This window comes from Dasypus novemcinctus, chromosome 12 (genome assembly GCF_030445035.2).
Source record: "Dasypus novemcinctus isolate mDasNov1 chromosome 12, mDasNov1.1.hap2, whole genome shotgun sequence".
NCBI lineage: Eukaryota > Metazoa > Chordata > Mammalia > Cingulata > Dasypodidae > Dasypus > Dasypus novemcinctus.
Window position 1 is genome coordinate 93,747,806 of NC_080684.1, and position 22,579 is coordinate 93,770,384.

The 22,579-nt window shown below is 43.6% G+C and overlaps 1 protein-coding gene across 3 annotated transcripts in view; it reads right to left on the bottom strand.

Moving 5' to 3' along the window:
- Window positions 1-22,579, bottom strand: part of LARGE1 (LARGE xylosyl- and glucuronyltransferase 1) — a 588,869-nt gene that overhangs the window by 312,075 nt on the left and 254,215 nt on the right. For all 3 annotated transcript variants that reach the window (XM_058308687.2, XM_058308686.2, XM_058308685.2), the window contains exon 4: window positions 10,256-10,338. In XM_058308687.2, the coding sequence (XP_058164670.1) occupies window positions 10,256-10,338 (83 nt within the window). The remainder of the gene's footprint in view (window positions 1-10,255; window positions 10,339-22,579) is intronic.

The window sequence follows — 22,579 nt, forward strand, 5'->3', positions numbered from 1 at the left end:
CCACCATGTTCCGAGGACCAGAATACAAGGCTTCGGGAAGAAAGCATCACCACGATGACTCCTTGATTTGGACTGTTTCCCAGCCTCAAACCAAGAGCTAATCAATTCCCATTGTTTAATCTGACCCATTTCGTGGTGTTTCAACAGCTTAGGAAACTAAAACATATTTGGACAGAGAGCAGGATGTCTGGCTGCCGAGCAGGGACTTTTGGGTCGTGCATGATGAGAGAACAAATTCAAAATGGGTGATGTTGAGAAGGGCAAGCAGATTTTTATTTGGAAGTGTGCCCAGTGCCAAACGGTGGAAAAGGGAGGCAAGCACAAGACTGGGCCACATCTGCAAGGTCTGTTTGGGTGGAAGACAGGTCAGGCCCCTGGATTCTCTTACACAGAAGCCAACGAGAACAAAGGCAACACTTGGAAGAGAAGATGCTGCTGGAGTATTTGGAGAATCCAAAAAAGTACATCCCTGGAACAAAAATCACCTTTGCTGGCATTAAGAAGGCAGAAAGGGCAGACTTGATAACTTATCTCAAAAAAGCTACTAACGAGTAATAGTTAGCCACTGCGTTATTTATTACGAAACAGAAATGTCTTGTTACTTTTTTACATGGACCTTTTTAAAATTCATCTCATACACCACAATTCATATCATAAAGATGCTAGGATAAATTTGTTGGACAGTCCTCAGTTAAATAAGATTGGCTTATAGTTAAATGAATATGATTGACCTTTTTGAATTTTGATAGTAATTCTGATTGAGCAAGTGCTATCACTGTTTCCCCCTTCTAAAAATATAATTGGACTTGAGGCTAGGATGAATTTGTAGAGTTCAACTTTTCAAAAAGATGGTGAATGCCAACTGACAACCTATAGGAGACCATTATCTATTTAGATTTATATAACTGGTTTTCTGAATCTATTTAAATACTAGGGAAATCCCTTCACTGTCTCTTAGAACAGACCAAGACTCACTTCTGCTTCAACTGGTGTCCATCAGCCTGTTTAAAGAAGGTGAAAATAAGGTAACTATGTCCATTTTATCTTTTCGGTTTTAACTGTGTCAATCTAATTAAAATTCCTGGCGGCAGACTTGGCCCAGTGGTTAGGGTGTCCTTCTACCACATGGGAGGTCCGTGGTTCAGACCCCGGGCCTCCTTGACCCGTGTGGAGCTGGCCCATGTGCAGTGCTGATGCGCGAGTGCCCTGCCACACAGGGGTGTCCCGGCATAGGGGAGCCCCACGCGCAGGGAGTGCGCCCCATAGGGAGAGCTGCCCAGCGCGAAAGAAAGTGCAGCCTGCCTAGGAATGGCGCTGCACACACAGAGAGCTGACACAACAAGATGACACAACTAAAAGAAACACATATTCCCATGCCGCTGACAACAACAGAAACGGACAAAGAGGACGCAGCAAATAGACACAGAGAACAGACAACTGGGGGAGAAGACGAAATAAATAAATAAGTAAATCTTAAAAATAAAATTCCTTATATCTTAAATGCAAAAAGGCATTCTGGTGTGGTTTATCTATAACAGCAAATAAAGAAAGCTGAACACTTTCTCAAAAAAAAAAAAACATATTTATACACTGGAATTGAACAATTAAGTCAATGTCTATAAGGAGTATGGGCTTGAAAAGTGCTTTCCTTCCAAAGAGTACAGTATGGAAAGGGGAGAAAACTGACAAGCATCACCTTGGCCAGGTGCTGGAGATCAGGACCAACTGTGGTAAGTCAAGTTGACAGTGCGTATCCTTGATGTAGGTGCTGAGGATGCTACTATATTTATTCTCATGGTCTTGCTCTCCAAAACCTGTTAACTCCACTCTAAAGATGAGAAAAATATCTGACAAATCCAAACAGAAGGACATTCTATAAAATACCTTGACTGTACTTCTCAAAACTGTCAGGGTCATCAAAAGCAAGGAAATTCTGAGAAACTGTCACAGCCAAGAGGCACCTAAGGAAACACGATGACTAAATGTAATCTGTTATACAGGAGGGGATCCTGGAACAGAAAAAGGACATTAGATAAAAATTGAGAAAATCTGAATGAAATATGGATTTTAGTTCATAACAATGTGTCAAGATTAGTTTAATAGTTTTGATGAATGTACCATAGTAATGTAAGAGGTTAACAGAGGAAACTGGGTGTGGGGTATAGTGGAACTCTCTGTACTAACTTCTTAATTTTTCTGTGGATTTAAAAGTATTCTAAAATAACAATATTTTTAAGGAAAGTAATTAAATCAAAGAAAAATACGAAAATAATGTCTTGCCAAATAGAGAATACAAAGAAAGGCAAACAAGTTATAACAAAGATCCAAATAGAAATTCTGGAGCTGAAAAGTGTAACTAAATGAAACATTCACTAGAATGGCTCCACAGTAGGTGTGATCTGACAGGAGAAAGAATAAGCAAACTCAGAAATAGGCCAGCTGATATTATCCAGTCTGAGGAACAGAAAAAAAAAGAAATGAAGAAAATTCAGTAGAGCCACAGAGACCTATGGATACCATCAAGCATGACAACATACCCATAATGAGAGAAGAGAGAGAGAGAAAGGCGTAGAAAGAATATTTGAAGAAATAACGGCCAAATCTTCCCAGATTTGATGAAAAACACTGATCTACAGGTCCAAAAAGCTCAAGGAACTCCATGTAGTCCAAACCTAGAGACATATCATAGTCAAACTGCCCAAAGACAAAGATAGAATCATAAAAGCAACCAAGAGAAAAACAACATGTACAAGAATCCAAAAATAAGATTAATATGACCTCATTAAAGAGAACATAATAAACAGAAAACACTCATTAATATTAAGATGGTAATATTCCCTAAAGTAATCAATGCAATCCCTATCAAAACCATAGCTGGTTTTCTTATAGAAATTGAAAAGCTGGTCCTCTCATATGGAAATGCAAGGTACACAGAATAGCCAAAACAATCATGAAAAAATCCCATGGTAAACTTACAAATAATCCAATTAAAAATGGGCAAAGTACCTGAACAGGCATTTCTCCAAAGAAGCTATGCAAGTGGCTAATAAGCACATGAAAATATGCTCAATATTATATATCAGGTAAATGCAAATCAAAACCACAATGAGATACTATTGTATACCCTCTATGATGTCTATAATCAAAACAATAGACAAGAAGTGTTGGGGAGGATATGAAGAAATTGGAAGACTCATTCTTTGCTGTGGGATTATAAAATGTTGCCACCACTTTGGAAAACAGTCTGGCAACTCCTCAAAAGGTTAAATTTAGAGTAACTATACCAGAGGTTCTTAACCAGGGATCAATGGGCTTGAATTTAAATTAAAAAAAAAAATATTTTTGTGGGGACGTGTTGTTGTGGGTGTGATATATTTCTTTAATAATAAACAGTATAGTGTGGACTTGGTAAGGGGTCTGTGGAACAAAAAAGGTTAAGAACCCCTGTACTATATGATCCAGCAATTCCATTCCTAGATATATACCCAAGAAATATTAAAACATAGTCACAAAACCAGCACAGGAATACTTATCACAGCATTATGTATAGGCACCCCAAAGTGGAAACAACCCTTATATTCATACGTTGGATTATTTTCAGCCATAAAAAGAAATTAAGTACTGATGCATGCTGTAACATAACACAGATGAGTCATTAAAACATTAAGCTAAGTGAAAGAAGCGGTTCATAAAACACCACATATTGTATGATTCCATTTCTAGAAAAGTCCAGAATAGGCAAATCTGTAGAGACGTAAAGTAGATTAGTGGTTGCCTGGGGGAGTGGGGGGGTGGCCAGGTCTGTTAATGGGCACAGGGTTACTTTCTAGGGGGGAGGAAAATATTCTAGAATGAGGTAAGTGTGATGGTTGCACAACTCGGTGAATATACTTAAAACCATTACTCGTGTGCCTTAAAAGGGTGAATTTTAGAGCATGTAAATTACATCTCATTAAAAACATTATTTTAAAGAAAATAGAAGAGCACATTCAAGTTCTTTGCATCTCTAAGATCTGATCTATGAATGTGGAAGAGGAAAGTAAGCTTGCTCTGCTCAGCTGTTTCTGGGTTCTTTCTTTAGAAGGCTGTGCCACGTCACCGATGGTTTGCCCAGATCTGCCTCTGACTGGGGGTCAGTCCAATTCAAAGGGCACATGAGAGAGAGCCTGCATGAGGCCACCATTGAAAGAACATTTTACCATCAGGACAAACAGCAGAAAAGGTGATATTTCATTCCCCATGTGTGAACTCTAAGTCTTCTCATTTGGTTCCTAACTCAGGAGGGTAAGAAATAGTTTTCATGAAAGGGCCTGCAAATTCCAATATCAGGCAAAGGATATGAGCCTAAGTCCCTATGTCCTTTTTTCTTTTTGTTCAAAGGGAAATGAGCCAAAACCACACAGATGTTAAGAGCATATTTATACCAAAGTGCATTTACCGGCTAAAGATAGTAAGTTATTCAGAAGAATCACAAAAGGGATAATTTTCTCAATATATGATTCAAAGTTGTTTACCTTTACATCTTTATAACATCTAAAGTAATCTTTCCTATAGGCCACCAATAATATACGTAATTTTGGCAGCACGGCTTTAGACCATGAGAAGAGGCTTCTGCTTGGACAGGCTAGCCCGGTCTTAATAACCAGTGGGTGCCCCATGGCTGGCCCGGGTTACCAGCAACGGTGGAACTGCTGCAGACATCAAGGGTGTCTTAGAGACAGACAGACTGAGCCTCTCCACCAAAGAAGGAAGGGTGTGGGCTCCATCCTCAGCAGGGCTGCAGCGTTGCTCTTAATGAGCAATGCTCCTGCTGCCTGAGTTTTCCTTAACTGCTCCCCTGTTCCAGGTTGGGATGCAATAAATATGGTAATACCAAGAGGAAAGATTAAACCACTGCTCTCTTCCTTCCGTTCCTTTCTTATATGCCACACACCCTTCAAGGCAGTCCAGGGAGTATTTTTATGAAAATACACAGCGACGTGTGAGCTGAAATAATCTTTAATGATTAAGTTTACAACAGAATGGCAATTTTAGGAAAAGAATCTGTGATATCAACAAGAATGCTCAGTGAATCTATTATCCTTAGTAATTTAAAGGCTCTCATTTCATAAAAATACAGTAGCCAGACTGAGGGCTATTTAGTGTGAGTTCTTGGTTTGGGGGAGGCCAAGCAGTTTTGGAATTACGAAAAGATTTAGGAACAAGACAGTCTGATGTCAGAATAGCTCCCCCTGGGAGAAGAATGGAACCATTCCCTAGAAAATCAGTAGAAGCAAGATGGAATCCTGGTACCAACTCTTCTTCCCCTTTGACTGCGAACAGCTATTTAATCTCTCCGAGCCTCAGGTTCCTCCGGCGTTTCTGAGGATAATGGCTGTGATTTAACAGGTTGGGATGAGGTTGAGATGAGATGAGGCTCAGCATCTGAGCCACGTGGACCAGGTCGCTCGTTTTACAATAACATGCATGTCCAGAGAGCATAAATCTCTTATCTGTTCAAACGTAGTACCTTAAACTATTTTCTAGAACATTAGTGTCTTTAAAACGTTTCCCTCTTACTTCACACTTTTACTCCACACTCAGCACTCCAAAACCACAAATGTAGGGGGATAATGAAGATTATGGAGATCATGATAATGAAAACAATGTGTTGTCACTCGCAATGATGATTTAAAATAAAAATGAAAATGATGGGACTAAAGGTAGTACCTTTCTACTGCTTCACAGTGGTTAAGGACTCAGAAGCCAGGTTAACTGGGTTCAAACCCGGCTCTGCCCATCCTCTCTGTGTGACCTTAAGCCATGTCTTCACCTCTCACACCTTAAGCTCTTTCTTCTCAGTTTCATCATCTGTAAAATGGGGATAATAGCGCCTACCTCATGGAGGTGTTAAAGCATTAATATCTGAAAGCACTTAGAATAGAGCCTGGCAAGGAGGGAGAGCTATATCAGTACTTGTTAAGGAAATAAGTTACAGGAACGTATTACAGAGTATCTCTGTTGGTACTCACAACAGTGTTCCATGGCAGGTTGGGGCACAAACCAAAGCCCCAAGCAGTACAGCGATCTGCCTTCGCCACCTAGCTCACACGTGCCAAGGACGGAAGTGGAACCCAAGCCTGGTTGCTTTACTCAAAATCTATGTTCCTACCCTCACCATCTAGAAACTTCTTCTATAGTAAGTATAAGCCTGAATAAGCAATAAGGCAAAAATTTGATAGATACTGGTCAGACATATGCAGTTCTATGTTCTACAGTAGTGCACACGCACACAAAAAATGAAAAGAAAGGAAAAACTGATACGTAAAGTAAGGGAAAACAACCCAGTCCTTCCTGCAAACAGGGCAGTAGAGTGTGAGAGTCAGTAGATCATCCTAGCCAACAAATAATAAATCTTTACAAGCTGGTCTACCTTCCTGCCCAGGAAGCACACATTTACTTACAAAACAAATAAGTTTTGCTCTGCTCACTACGACCATCATCGTTTCTTGTTTGTTTTAAAGAGCAGCTGTATTTCTCAGTTTATTTGCAATTGGGATCGGTAGTACAGAAAACCTCCAATATTTCTAAGGAAAGAAATACGAAAACTTTTTAAAAACCAACTGAGTATATGATTTATTATAAAAAAGGATGTTCCATCATTTATTCTTACTGTTTTTAAGTATTAGCCAAATTTTTATGATTATAAACAATATTTCTTTGATGAAAATTTTTTCTTAGCTAGGATTATATTTTAGATAAGAATCCCTAGAGTTATCATATAGGGAAAGGTCTTTGGCACATATTAGGGAATTTCTTTCTAAAAGATTACAACAATTTTCAGTGCTGGTGTCAGTGTGTAAGAGTACCTATATTGCTCTTTTACTTTTTTAAAAAATAGTTGTGCCCATAGTCACTAGGCATGCTGCAGAAGTGAAATTTATTTGAAATAACAAAGCAAGCCTTAAATGAAAATGTACTGAAAATCTTGTCTAGAAAATAAATCTAATTACTGTAACAGTGAAAACCAAAAGAAGCACCCTGCCCCGCTATTATTATATTATTATTTAGCATTAGGAAGGTACTTCATTTGTCAAAGTATTTTATAATCTTGTACTAGTTAATTCCTGTAACATGCCTGGAAGGCAGTGAAACTATTTACAGCTGGACATCCTGAGCAACAGGTCTTTCAAAAGTCCTTTTGTCTTGGTATCTTAATTCACTATAAACCAGCATATCCATTCATTGAATCACTCTAATTTTAGAAATAGGAATAGAAGGGACTTCGGTGGTCATGTGGTCAAGAAGATCAAGTACTCATTGATGTGCAGTACAGAATTTTCATGAAACATACTAAGAATCTGCTTTCTTCTCAAATCCTGTTCTTCCATGAAAGCATGGTTATGTGATCAGAAATTGTTAATGAAACTATCGTTGTTTTAAAATTTATCATTGTTGTGCCACACAGTCACTAGAGGGGTAAAAGTTTATACTCAGTAGGTTTCTTCCAGTTTCAGCAACTATTAAATTATTTGATTTGTAGCTTAAGCAGCAATAATATTTACACCTACCATCAACACCAGAAGCTTTGATGACCTTAAAACTTGCCATATTGAGAAATAAGTGAATTGAGTATCTATAATCAGGCAAATTATATTTCTAAATGCTGGGCTTTTTGTTTTTATTAGGGAGGAGCCAGAGTTCTTTAATGGAGACAAAAAATAAATGCAAATAAGGCTGAGAGTCAGTCACCTGGTCCACTGCCTAGCCTAAGAAACATCTGATGTCTTCATTACTTTCTGAAAGCAGCCGATAAGAATGCAGAATCACAGTGAGTTTCAAAAATGGTGCAGCTCTGGGGATGTGAAAAGGGCATCTCACCTTGAGTCAGAAGACCTGGGGTCAAGCCCACTCGGTCCTTCAGATGTGCAACTGAAGGCACAATTCCACCTGGACAGAGCTCCAAGGAGGCACTGACAGCCCCACCACTACTGGCATGGTTATATATTTATCTTTTTGTGTCTCACTGCTCGCACCCCCATTGTTTCCCTAAGAGGGCAGAGAATTTGATGTATTGCCAGCGCTCAAGATGACTGCAGGCGTATGAGAGCCCAGCAAAAGAACCACCCAGGTGAATTCAGTCAAAACAGTTGAACTAATAAATCTATGTTGTTTCTTAACCAAGTAAGTTTTGGGGTGAAATGATTCACCATAAAACTGATACAGGGTCTAAAGTCTAAAGAGTGAAAATGATCTGCTGAAAATTTATATGGGGCATGCATGTGAAACTGAACTATGTCTGAACTGGATATATTAGCTAAGTGATTGATTAAACACATTAGATTATTTTTTTAATGGAGTCCCCTAGATTCCACCTGTTAAATAAATAAACATTTATTAGAGCATAATACATGTCAGGTATTTTGCCAAGGTACTGGGGATGGAGAAAAACACAGCATCGTCTCTGTTCCCAGATGGCCCACATTCTACTAGAGGAAACATCATGAAGAAATAAAATACAGCGTAGTAAATATACTGACAGAAAGAATGAACAGGTACTAAGGGCTTGTACAGGAGGAGCTCTAAACCAGACTGGGGACTACAGGTGGGTTTCCATTAGAAAGGATGTCACAATGGAGAGTGAGAAAGGGGATGGGAGAAACGGGCAGCTAGAGAGGCATGATGAAAACCACCAGCAGTTCATTGTTATTGGAGCATGAAGCTCACAGCAAGTAGAGGAGAAAGGAAAAGCCACGGGGAAGAGACCAGGAGCTAGATGGCCTGGGCCATGGTAAGGAGGGTGAATGCCCTCACTTAGATGAGGCAAATCCACTGAAAGCCATTTTTAAACATACGTGCCTGTTTGGAATATCATTCTGGCATTAGAGATGATGGACGAGAAGAGGAAAAAACAAGAGAGTCAGAAGGACAAGTGCCAGTGAGAGAAAATGTAGACCCAAACTTTGCCAGTCTCAATGGAGACTGAGAGTAAGGGATGGGATTGAAAAATGTTTAAAAGGCACTGAAAATACGTGGGCTGGGAGCGGGGCTGAGAGGGAAGGCAGAACCAAAGATGAACCCCAGTGTCTTGAGGGGCTCGTAGGACAGGGGTCTTGGACATCACTCTAGCCCCCCATTTCTATGCCACTGATAGTTTGGCTTCAGGCACAGAGCTTGACACGGGACTCTGCCAGATTGAACTCTGACAGCTTTTCATGACTGTTCTAACTGCTGAGAGCCTTCTGGATCCTGACTCCGTCATCCAATATGTCTCAGTGCCACTGGCCACAGCTGTAGCTAAGCTTCATGCCAATCCTCAACCAGAAGGTAAGCGCCCAGGGCCCTGGCTGGAACTGTGGACTCAGTTCTGGGTATTAGTCCGAGGATGTCTAGATAACCATCAAGATACTGAAAGACAGAAGATACATCCCATGAGGAAGTAGAAGCAAATGGCAGGCATTCAGCTAGAGGAAGACAGGACTGAGGACAGAGATGAACACTTTCAGGTGGAAGAGGAATGGACCCTTTGGATGATGGGCTCCTTGAGGGTTCCACTAGGGCCAGTGGATAGTAATTGCAAGTTGAAAGTTTCCAGTTTAAAATAAGACAGTACTTTCTAATGGTTTGAAACACCCAGAGCTTGGAGGAGGAAGCAACCCATTAACGGGGATGTGCAAGAAGCAAGATCTGGGGAGTGTTGGGCAGGAAATGAAGATTAAGGAAGTCAAGTATCAAATCCTTTTTTTCCCCCATCTTAATTTTAAAAAAAAATGTTATATTCAAAAAATATGTGATCCCTATATACCCTCCACCCCCCTCACCCTACTCCTCCCACATCAACAACCTCTTTCATCATCGTGGGACATTCATTGCATTTGGTGAATACATTTTGGAGCACTGCTGCATCACATGGATAGCGGTTTACATTGTAGTGACACTCTCCCCCAGTCCACCCAGTGGGCTGTGGAAGGACATACGATGTCCAGCATCTGTCCCTGCAGTAGCACCCAGGACAACTCCAATTCCTGAAAATGCCCCCTTGGTGGTATCCTTGACAGTCCCTTTACGTCTGAGAGCTACAATTCTACACATTGCAAGGCGGCACCTAATCGCTGCTGTTAAACATTGTTAACACAATAATCTCCCCAGGGTTTCAGACAAAAATTACATTCTCAAGGCAGCTTGAATGACTGATGAGAAATTGTGCTCTTATTTAACCCTTCCCCAGGCAGGCGGTCACATGCACCAGCCCACAGGACACAAGAGATGCTCTCACCTATGAAACAAGACGGACTTGACCAAGGTGACGACATCCCGGCTGGCGTTGTACCCGGCGCAGACGATAGCAACGTGGATTGTCTGGAAGACGAGAACACAGGGAGCAGTTAGGCAGATGGAAGGAGGCCTTCCTGGCATTTTGTACCACACACAAAAAGAAAAATTGCACTTATTTCTTATGGGATCATTAGAAAACAAAGGACACAGTCCGCGGCTGTGGAAAATAACTTGAGACAGTTTTATTAAGGCCTTTTTAATTGGTTTATGGAGCTATCATCATTTGGAAACCATTAAGGCCTTTTTCAATTACATTTTTGGGACAAGAGAAATGGTGATTGGCTCAAATAGGCCAACAGTGAGTCCCATGCCCCCCAGCTGGGAGACTATGACAACTGGTAACAAGAGGGAAGAAAGAAATATGCCCCGAAAGGACGAACTGGCAATCAGGGCTTTCGTACTTGGAGAGGTATGGCTCACAGTTTGTGCAACATTCTCACAAGATGTGCTAGGTGAGGTCTACTTGATAGCAGGGCCCAAGGGTCCAATGGACACCTAGGGGTCCCTATTAAAGAGTCACAGACTGTCCACATTGAAGGGAACCTCAGTGGTCATCTAATCCAAATGGTCAAGAGAATGGGCTCCTGAAATGAATCTTGGCTCCATCTTTTAACCAATTGTCAACTCATTCTCTGCAACTGAAGGGTCATGCCATTAGTGAACTAAAAGCAGAGTGCAATGCTTGGCACAATACATTCCAATCATGGCAGAAATGTCCTCAAGAGCAGAGCTTTCCAAATGGTATGCTTTGGTGCCTTGCTATGCCAGGAATAATTAGAGGTGACAAAAATATTCATCCCCTCAAACCTCAAGGCTACCCAGGCAGGACTAGGGCAGCTGGAACCCTCAGGCTTGGCTACACTCTGCTGCCAGCAACCTTTTCTTTTTATTTCCTTGTGCTCCACAAAAACAATCCTCAAGGGTGCTATAATTTGACAAAAATTGGAAAGTATTGCCCTTAGGGTAATCCCTTACACAAGTCACCAGCGTCTCTTGAAGAATGGCAAGTTCAGGTCTCTTCATTATGTGCCTTCTACTGAAGCAAGGCTTTCCTTGAATCAAAACCCACCACCTCCTAACTCCCACTCCAACCTTGTTCTGTACTGGGAGTAATGCGGTACAAGTATGTTCCACTTGTACCCAAATAAGAGGAGTGCGCTTGAGAGAAGCCTCTTCTTCAGAACTGTTCCCGGCCATTCCTCCTACAGCTTCCGGATTTCCTGTTGTCTTTTTTTTTTTTTTAAGATTTATTTTTATTATTTCCCCCCACCCCCTCATTGTTTGCACTTGCTATGTCTGCTCATCTCCCTTGTTTCTTTAGGAGGCACCGGTGAACTGAACCTGGGACCTCTGATGTGGGAGGGAGGTGCTTAATTGCTTGAGCCACCTCTGTCCCCTACTCTATTGTTTCTCTCATTATGTTTTCTTCTTGTGTCTCTTGTTGCATCAGCTTGCTGCACCTGCCCATTGCACCAGCTTGCTATCTTCTTATAGGAGGCACTGGGAACCAAACCTGGGACCTCCCATGCAATAGGCAGGAGCTCAGTCTCTTGAGCCACATCTGCTTAACTCCCTGTTGTATTGACCAGTCACCTCAAAATGCAGTTCTGATATGCCCATCACTTTGCCACAGGCTTTCAGCCTTACCTCCAATTCAAGATCTCTTTAATGCCAATAACCTTCACTCCCACTCCATCTTAGCCACCCAGTGCCAGTGCCAAAGGCTGGACCTTGGCCTCATCCACAACCTCTATCTCAAAGAAATTCGGAAATCTCAGTCTCACCCATATCTGCAGGGATGTCAGAATCTTGCAGCTCATGTGTTAACTGCCATGTCAGTATTAGGAACCCCACAACAGATACAGACAGATAATGGTCCCGGATATACTGGCCATGTATTTGCCACATTTTGCCAGCATTTAGGCATAAAACACAGGCATTCCATATAACCCCCAAGGACAAGGTATAGTCGAAAGAGCGCATCTGTCTCTAAAAAATACCATCGAAAAAATAAAAAAAGGGGAAGTGGTATCCTGTCTATTCAAAAGAACTAGATGCAGCCAGGTGGCTGCCCGAACGATTGGTTAAACAAATGGACAGTAACAATCTATCCAGGGTAGAGGACTCTCCCTGAGATGACCACTGCTTTCTTGCAGGAGAGTAACCAACGCTAAAACCAATGCAGCAGTGCAGTCCCCCTGGAATCCTTCTATGCAGCTTTGTCACCATCGTTGGAGCTCTTCTGTTATACGCCAGCACTCTGAGTGACTGGACCACGCTGGACAGATCCCTTCTACTTACTTTCTTTGTAACGTATATTTGCCTTCTTCTCGCTATCGCCTGCTGTGTATAACCCACCCACCATGTGCCTGAAAATCTGGACACTAAGCTTATATATTGGAAAACTTATATGGCAAACCTTGTGAGTGTAAAGGAGGTCAGGTTATCACCGTACCCAATATGTATACACAGTCTGTGCAGTGCAATAATAATAAGATTGCTTATTTGCAGGCCCCAACTAGTCATGCCGGAGGTTATGGGGAACAGGAGTGGGTCTGCCCAAACCTACCTAGAGTAATTCCCTCCATAGGCGGCCGCCCTGGACCCTGCCACTGTGAATCTATATACCCATCTATGCACAGCACCTGTTATATTGAGGTACAATCGTGCACCAAAAACAATAAGATCTATTATACTACCAAATTAGCTCCTACCAAATCTGGCAGCGCTGAAGGAGACTGGGGCGTGAATCCTAACCCCCTACAGAGTAATCATTTAGTAGAAGCCGGCTGTCTCGGTACCGTGGGAGACACTGTTTGCTGGAATAAAATTCCCCCGGTCCATGTTTAAGACGGAGGAGGTCCACAAGATCGGGCCCAGCAGGTGATTATCCAAGAAAGAATAGAGGAAATTATTAGGAATTCATTCCCTCAACTTGAATATCACCCTTTAGCCTTACCAAAGACTGAGAGTGTAAATATAGATGCTGAGACTTTTGATATTCTTATGGCTGCCTATAAATTGCTCAATGACTCCCAACCCCACACTGCACAAGACTGCTGGCTGTGTTTACGTACAGGAAACTCAGTACCCTTAGCACTACCTGCAGGTAATAGATCTTACCTTAGTAATCAAACCTGCGCTATCATCCCACCTATTAGGGTACAACCCATTTTCACTGATGCATATGCTGTTTTCTGCCTCCATTCTCCATCGATCAATAATAGTCATGAACTTCATTTAGGACATATTGCCTTTGCCCAATGCAACACGACACTCAATACCTCCGATGCTCTTTGTGCCGGTAATGGCACAGTATTCATTTGTGGCAATAACCTCGCATACACCTTCTTGCCCTCTAATTGGACAGGGACATGTACCCTTGCCATTCTTTTCCCAGATGTAGACATTGTGGGGGGAAATGAACCTGTGCCTATTCCGAGGATGGACTTTATTGCCGGTCGCTCTAAGACAGCCATTCAATTTGCTCCACTTTCAGCGACATTAGGTATCTCTGGAACTTTAGCCACTGGAACAGCAGGTTTGGGGATATCCATTAATCAACACACAAAGCTATCTAAGCAATTAATTGATGATGTCCAAGACTTATCTAGCACTATACAAGATATCCAAGATCAATTGAATTCTTTAGCTGAAGTAGTATTGCAGAACAGGAGAGGGCTAGATCTCTTACGTTATGGCAGAGCACGGTGGGATATCCATGTTTGGCCTTACAGGAAAGGTGTTGTTTTTAGGCTAATAAATCTGGCATTGTTTGAGACAAGGTTAAGAAGCTTCAAGAAGACCTGGAGAAAAGAAGAAAGGAGCTGACTGTGGAGTGGAATGAATGGACTATTGCCCTATCTACTCCCTTTCTTGGGCCCTCTGCTTGGCTTACTAATACTTCTATCGCTAGGACCTATTCTCTTTAACAAGATTATGGCCTTTTTAAAGCAACCACTGGATGCCATAAAAATGTAGCCCATCCAGGTCCATTATCATAGACTGGACATGGCCGACTACGAGGAGAGGTCTGACCATTACTTGCAAATGGATCCAGCTGATAGGCCTGATCCCAGACCATGAATATCTCATCAGTATCTTCTGAGGCGCTGGACTGGTTAGTCAATGAGGGGCAACTGGGCAAGGCATTCTCACGATAACCACCACCTAAGACAGAGACGTGGCCTTTCGCTGCCACGATTCTCAATGACGGGTAAGGTCTAATGTGATCGTCTGTTTCCCAGCCCTGACCTAAGACAGGTACAGTCTCCCCAGAATGGCCATCTTGTCAGTCTTCCTTTCCTGCTAAAAATATTAAAGAAAAGGGGGACCCGTGGGAAGCTGCCTCTGGCACTGGTGTTGTATTGGCAATCTTGTTGCTAAGCACTATTTTTAGATACTAACCCGGTTAAGTTTCTGTTTCCCTACCCTCGCTGTAGTAATTAAGTTTCTATCCTCATGCCACTCAGACGGTTGTTTTGAAATGTCCGCGAAAAGACTTCATGATGTAGACCAATCAGATCTGTGGCGTGAAACCTCATTGATCCCTGGCTATAAATACCCCTGATCGACCCTCAATAAATGAGACTTGATCAGAATCCTGTCTTGTCTCCATTCTTGTGTCTCTTGTCCCTTTCATTCCCGCTCCCTCCCTCGGGTCTTGGTTCGACTGATCCGCGGGTCAGGTCACTGCTTCATCCTCCAGGATGCCTGCACTGCATCCTCTAGGTAGAATCCCATTTGGCCTCATCTACCAGGCCCTACCCTTGACTGTTCATCGTGCCTAGACTGCACAGCTGCTCAGCTAAGCCATCGTCTCATTAGCTCTCAGCTCCCTTACACATCTTGCCCTCTCACACTTGCCGGGCAAATTCCAACCCTCGGTGCACCTTCTGCTCTTGGTCCTGGGGTTCAAGAAGGAAGATGAGAGAAATGAAAAAGAGGAATAGTGAACATGATAATAGTTAATATTTACTGAGCAAATACCATATCCCAGGCACTGCGCTTAATATTTTAAACAGATCATCCAATTATGTCTCACAGCTGTAGGAAACAGGTATAGTATTATTGGTTCAGTATTATAGATTAGGGAACTGAGAGATGGGATGTAGACACTGGAAAGGAGATTCTTAAGCCTTAAGTCTGGCTGAACATCAGAAACACCCAAGAGATTTTAAAAAGATGTTCTGCTCCAGTCCAGTTCCAGCCCTATTAAAGCACATTTGGTAAGACCCAGGCTCTAATACTCTGTTGCAAGGCAGTGGTTCTCAACAGGGGGCAATTTTGCCTTCCAGGGTTACGTCAGGCAATGTCCGATGACATTTTTCACTGTCCTGCCGGGGGATGGGTGCTACAAGCTTCTAGTGGGTTGAAGTAAAGGATTCGGCTAAACATCTTCCAATGCCAGAGATAGCCTCCCACAACGAGGATATTATCCTGCCCCAAATGTCAAGAGAACTGCTACTGAGAAGCCCTGTGCTTAGGAAGGAGAAAGGGCAGGGAAGGAGAAGGTTGCGTGTGTGTGTGTGGGGGGGGAGGCTCGCTATCCCTGCCTCCTGGGTTCTGATGCTGTCTTTTTCTCAGTCTAATGTATGCATATCTTTATTTCCCTACCTGTAAAATGAAGGCACCATCACTTATCTTTGGATAATATCCCCAAAAGACTCAGGATGAAGGATTGTAATGTGGATGCACCTGTCACGTTTAAATTACAAAGGAATGAATAGGAAAATGCCTGTACACGGTAGACATAACCAGGAATGGGACCAGGATGGGTGAAAAGCTGCTGAATCAGGCTCTTTGGAATCACAAATATTTAAACATGCAGCCTCAGAGATATCAAACTTTGTCTTGGCTTCAGGGTTCAGGGGCTTTTTCAAATGGGCCCATTAAATGTAAGTACAAGCGTACAGATTCTCAAACATTTTACATAATTTTCCAATCTCTTTAGTTTCATCCCATACACCTGCCACCATGAATAAATTCATCATCTGGAGCCATCTCGACAACCCCAGACAATCAGAGTGCAGTGAATACATTCCTGGAAGACTCTGGATGGTCCCACATTTTTGTGGCTACAGAAGTGAACCATGAGAGGGGGGCAGGATGAGAGAGGAGAGGAGAGGGGATGGACGATCCTTAAAAGTGCAGGGTGAAAAAATGTTCACTGTGGTACCTTCACTGTGAGAGACTGTAAAGACAGGTTTTCATGTTTCTCAGTGCAGCCGATTAAAGAAAGCCACAAACACCTGGACACTCCCACATGGAAAGGTAGAGTCTGAAGATCAGATTCCGTGACACTGTCTCTCTGACCTAAACCTTCCTCCCTACACCTTCCAATTATAGATAAAATACTCCGTATGTGACAACACCCTGTGATGGTTTGACGCTGTTATACACCTCAGAAAAATGTGTTCTTAAACCTAATCCAATACTATGTGTAAACTTATTGCAAGTAGGACCTTTTGATTAGGGTGCCTCAGTTAAGTTGTGGCACAGGGTGGGTCTTACTCCTCTTACCGGAGTCCTTTATACACAGGATGATATAGAGAGAAAGCCAGGGAAGCAAGAAGCTGAGAGCAAGGAAACCTGGAAGAGAAGAGAGAGACCAGCAGAAGTTGCCATGTGCCTTGCCATGTGACAGAGTCCGGGATCGCTGGCAGCCAGTCTTCAGGAAGAAAGCATCACCTGATGATACCCTGATTTGGACATTTTCCAAGCCTCAAAGCTGTAAGCTTATAAGTTAATAAATTTCCACCGCAAAAGCCAAGCCATTTCTGGTATATTGCTTTTGGCAGCCTAGCAGACTGTAGTACACCTGGAGGTACAGCTGGATGGTACCCTCATTTGCCCGACCAGCTTCATTCTCTACCCTTTTCCTATTTACTTTGTGCCTCAGCTGCTGACTTATATAGAACACATTAACTGACTTCCTTTTCCCTTGGGTTTCTGATTGAGTTTGGTCAATGGGAGGCATCAGCAGGAGACACGAAGGCAAGAGCAAAGAGAGGTGAAGTTCTCCGACTCTATCAGGGCCCCTCCTACAGTTCCAGTTCCTGTTGGCTTCCATGTCCCCTCCTGTCTCTCATTCCGTCAGGCCCAGGGGCTGTGCCGACATCTTCCAGGATGCACCTGGTTGGTTTCCTCAGCCTTGCCCAAGACTTTGACCCTCCCTTCTGAGTGTATAATCCGTTTTCTGCCAGGACTCTGACCCGGACCAGTGGCCCTTCCTCAGCATCCCCTTTCTCCTTGTGGTGGAAGGAAAGGACAGAAGACTTCAGGCATTCATAGAGATACTGAAAATCCCTACAGGGAAACAAAGCAGGCAGGGACCAATGGAGAATTTGTACAATTTCATTTTAAATTTTAAGGAGCTTTACATAATTCTCAGTCATGGTCCACAGAGCTCCTTCTAGGGATCTAGGAAGTCCGTTCAGCTTTCTGTTCATTTCCTGTATTCCTGAACATGGTACTTAAGACCACACTTTGAATCTATGCAAAATGCACTGAAAATACAGTTAAGAATGGTAGCTTAGAGCCATGTGCCCCAGAAACACAAGCTCTTAAACATAATCCATTCCTGTAGGTGAACCCATTGTAAGTAGAACCTTTTTTTTTTAAAGATTTATTTATTTATTTTTAATTCCCTCCCCCGGTTGTCTGGTCTGTTCTCTGTGTCTATTTGCTGCCTCTTGTTTCTTTGTCCGCTTCTGTTGTCCTCAGCAGCACGGGAAGTGTGGGAGGCGCCATTCCTGGGCAGGCTGCACTTTCTTTTTCGCTGGGCGGCTCTCCTTACGGGGTGCACTCCTTGCGCATGGGGTTCCCCTATGCGGGGGACACCCCTGCGTGGCAGGGCACTCCTTGCGCACATCAGCACTGTGCATGGGCCAGCTCCACATGGGTCAAGGAGGCTCGGGGTTTGAACCGCGCACCTTCCATGTGGTAGACGGACGCCCTAACCACTGGGCCAAGTCCGTTTCCCAAGTAGAACCTTTTGATGAAGTTCCTTCAGTTAGGGAGTGGCCCAGCTGACTCATGATGGGTCTTAATCCTTTTACTGAGGGCCTGATAAGGAAGGCCACAGAAAGAGGAAAAACCAGGCAGGCAGTCAGAGGGGCAGCCAGCAGGGGAGGCAACCTGGGGAGGGGCTGTCACATGCACTGCCATGGGACAGAAAAGCCAAGAACAAAGGTTCACCAGCTGCCAGCCCCAGCACATTATATCTTTTGGGAGAAAGCATCACCTTGATGACACCTTAATTTTGGACTTCTCCTAGTTCAGCCATGAGCTGATACATTCCCATTGTTTAAGCCAAACCATTTTGCTTAGGATTTGTTTTTGCAGCTGGGAAACTAAAACCGTAAGGCAAGGCATCGTTCTGAGCCAGGTTCACTCTTGGAGCCACTGGGGACAAGTGGGTCACCTTTATTTTTAGGATCTGCAGAAGGATTCGTGACATGAATGTTTCGGGAGTCTGGGTTATGCCAGGCACTGAGCCAGGCTTGGGAGATATAAAGGAAAAAAATAAAAATAAAAAAACAAAGGTAAACGGAGAGTCTGTTCCCTGGTATCAAGCAAAGAGAAAGAAAATCAGCTAACCACACAATCCCATGGGAGAAGGAGATGGGTTCCGGCAGGGGCACACTCAGTGTCCCTCGGTTCCACAGCACCAGCATCACCAAGGCGGAGGGGATGCAGGGGCACTCCCGAGAGAAGAGCCCACCTCAGTGCAATCCATGACCTGTGACACTCAGGGCCAGCTGGGATTTCTAATTGCACAAAAGCAACTTCTCTGTGCTCCAGCACTCACAGAAAAATCTTCATAGGGTACTTTCTCATAGATGGACACAGAGGAAAAAATAAGCCATATCCCCAAAGAAATTCAGACTCAAATTAAGGAGTAAGAGACAAGCTGTGGACCCAGCAGAATTAACCCACACTCCACCCAGCCCTGCTTTTCCCAGCAACGCCGTTAGCTGTGGCCTAGTGTGCCCTTCAGGGTATTCTGCCTTAGGGCAAAATTTAGTTACACATTTCATATCAGGAAAACCGCCAGGGTGAGAAGAGAAAACTGAAGCATGCTTAGGAAACTGATGAGCTATGAAAAGATAGGTTCAGAATTACTTACAACAGCCAAGAAGTGGAAGTAACCCAGGGTCCACCAACAAATGAGTGAAAAAACAAATGTGGTACATATGCACAATGAATGACCATACAAATGAATGAAGCTCTGATATACGATGAACCTTGAAGACATCATAGTGAGCGAAATAAGCCAGATACAAGAGGACAAAGATTGTGATCTCACCTGCATGAAACACCTAGAATAAGCAAATCCATAGAGACAATAGTTCACAGGTTATCAGGGCTTGGAGGGGGTCAGGAAATTAATGTTTAAAAAAATTTGTGGTAATTGATGGTGGTGATGGTAGGAAAGTATTGTGAATGTAATTAATATCCCTGAATTACACACATGAAGGTGGTTAAAATGGGCAATTCTGTGTTGTATATGTTATCAGAATAATTTTTGTTTTAAATGATGGCAGCAGGGAAGCAGACTTGGCCCAGTGGTTAGGGCATCCGCCTATCACATGGGAGGTTTGCAGTTCAAACCCAGGGCCTCCTTGACCAATGTGGAGCTGGCCCACGCGCAGTGCTGATGCGCACAAGGAGGCCATGCCACGCAGGGGTGCCTCCTGCATGGGGAGCCCCACACACAAGGAGTGTGCCCCATAAGGAGAGCCGCCCAGTGTGAAAGGAAGTGCAGCCTGCCCAAGAATGGCGCCGCACACACGGAGAGCTGACACAACAAGATGATGCAACAAAAAGAAACACGGATTCCCGGTGCAACTGAGAAGGATAGAAGCAGTCACAGAAGAACACACAGCAAATGGACACAGAGAGCAGACAACTGGGGTGGGGGGAGGGAAGGGGAGAGAAATAAAAATAAATGATGGCAGCAGAGTTTGAGTCCCAGCTTCAAAGCTAACTAGCTATGTGGATTTGGAACACTTATTCCCCCAATCTATAATGGAGATAAAAAAATGAATTAAACAAATGCAAGAAAGTGCACCTAATACAACCATGGTTATTAATGTTTACTGAAAGTAAACAGCACAAGGGAAGTTGCTAAGTATCTGCTTGCTTTAGCATCCTCATCTGCAAAATGGGGGGTGGGGGACACAACACTACTTACCCTCTAGGTATTTAGAGGACCCCGAACAAGTGGTCCTCAAAACCTAACATGCACCTGAGTCCGAGCGCTGGGCCCCACTCGCAGTGTTTCTCATTTAGGAGGTCTGGGGGGTGGAGCTTGAGAATTACCTGCATCTAGGTGATGCTGCTGCTGCTGGTCCAGGGCCCACACTTTGAGAACTACTACTGTAGGGACGTGGTGTCCACAGTAAAATCTCAACAGATGTTAGCTGGGATTCTTTTGAAGAGAGCATGAGGGGTATTTGAGAGATGCAAAGAATGCATTTCCAAAACCTCTCAAATAGAGAGCGCCACTTCCCTCCACTTGTATAAAACAAGTAAAGCACAGCATTCATCCTGCCAGCTACCATCACATCGCCCAAGGCCTTGGAATTTACAAATCTTCTGGAGTGGAGAAAAAGGCAAGAGGAGAGAACACAGTACGAGACTGTCACTACGCAACAGCGAAGGCCCAGGAATCAGGAGCTGGGTATGCATCCCCGCTCTTCCTCAGGCAGGCTCTACAGCCTCTGAATATCCAGACTTTTCCAAAATTCAAGGTGAAGAAACTGAGACACAGATCAGTTAGTAGCTTGCCCAAGGTTGCATGGCTCAACCTGTCAGTAGTGAAGTGAGGGGTCGAATTCAGAGTCTGTTCAACCCAAAGTCCCCTGCCTCAAAAAAACTATATGTAACTTATTTTTTTTTAATCTGTTGCAAATGTACCATCTAAAATCACCCTATAAACTTCTGGGGAACCTCTACTCTTGAGAAGAATGACTGATCTAATTCTGCCCGTTCACCTTAAATATTGAACCCCAGACCCAAAAGGCGAAATTACTTCAACCTTGTGGAAAATAGCTACCTACTGGCTACAGTGTGAGTCAAGTCTCCAGGGACATGCAAGGGTTAGAGGGCCATGTGACAACAGGAAGGGCCAAACCTCCAGGGGAGGCTCCAAGTGCCTCCTCCCCAGTCGGGGCCCAATGCAGGAAGAATGAACGAGCCACTCAGCATATGCCACCCTGTGCATTCCTGGCCTGCTTTGGGGATCAGTTTTCTGGCGTTGTAAGGAACATAGCAACCTGAGGAATCAGAAACACAAACTACACTGAAAACCTATTAAAGTGTGAGACCGAATTTTGGTTGGGTCAATGGAAGGCATTTAATTGGTACAGGCAGATCTCAGAGCAGGTGTGTTACCTAAAATCAGCCTTTCTAAAGACTGACACTGATCCACAAAGGTTTCCAGGGCCACCGGAGCTACACTTCTACCCATGGGGCCTCTGGATGACTGGCCTGGCCCAAAAAAGTCGCACATTAGTCAGACATTCAGTCATTCAGCAAGTATTAATTGAGCACCCACCGCAGGCCAGGCTCAACTGTAGGTGCTGGGGACAGAGCAGTGAGCAAAAGAGACCAAATTCTTTCCTCTGTGGAGCTGACATTCTAGTTTGGGGGGCGACGATGGACACAGAAAATAAACAAACATGCAAATGTCTACAGCAGTAAGCTATATAGAATGTTAGATGCTGATGAGTCTTGGAAGAAAAATTAAGGAGATAAAGGAGATGGAAAAGGGATGAGTGAGGTTAAGATTGCTGAGAACCTGATACTGAAGCAAAAACCTGAAGCAGGGGTGGGAACGCGCTTGTTGGTGGCCTGGGAAGAGTGTTGCAGGCAGAGAAAAGAACCCTGAGGTGCAAGGGGGCTGGTGTGAAGCGGTCAGGAGGCCAGGAGGCCAGGAGGCCAGGAGGCCAGGAGGCCAGGAGGGGAGGCAGCAAAAGGCAAAGCCTGAGGGGCTGCGCAAGGGCAGACCCCAGAGGGTTCATAGGCCTTTACAAGGCTTTGGCTTTTCAGAGCTAAGTAATGTGATTTGACTTGTATTTTAAAAGGGTCACTCAGGATGCTGGTTAGGAAACATCTATGGGAAAAGCAAACTATAATTTGCAAAGTATTTTCACAGAGTCTGAAGTCTAATATCCTGAGAGCATGTCCAGGAAATGGAATAAAAAACATCAGGGAATACCCATCAATTACCTGGCAGAGTTAACACATGAGCCTAACC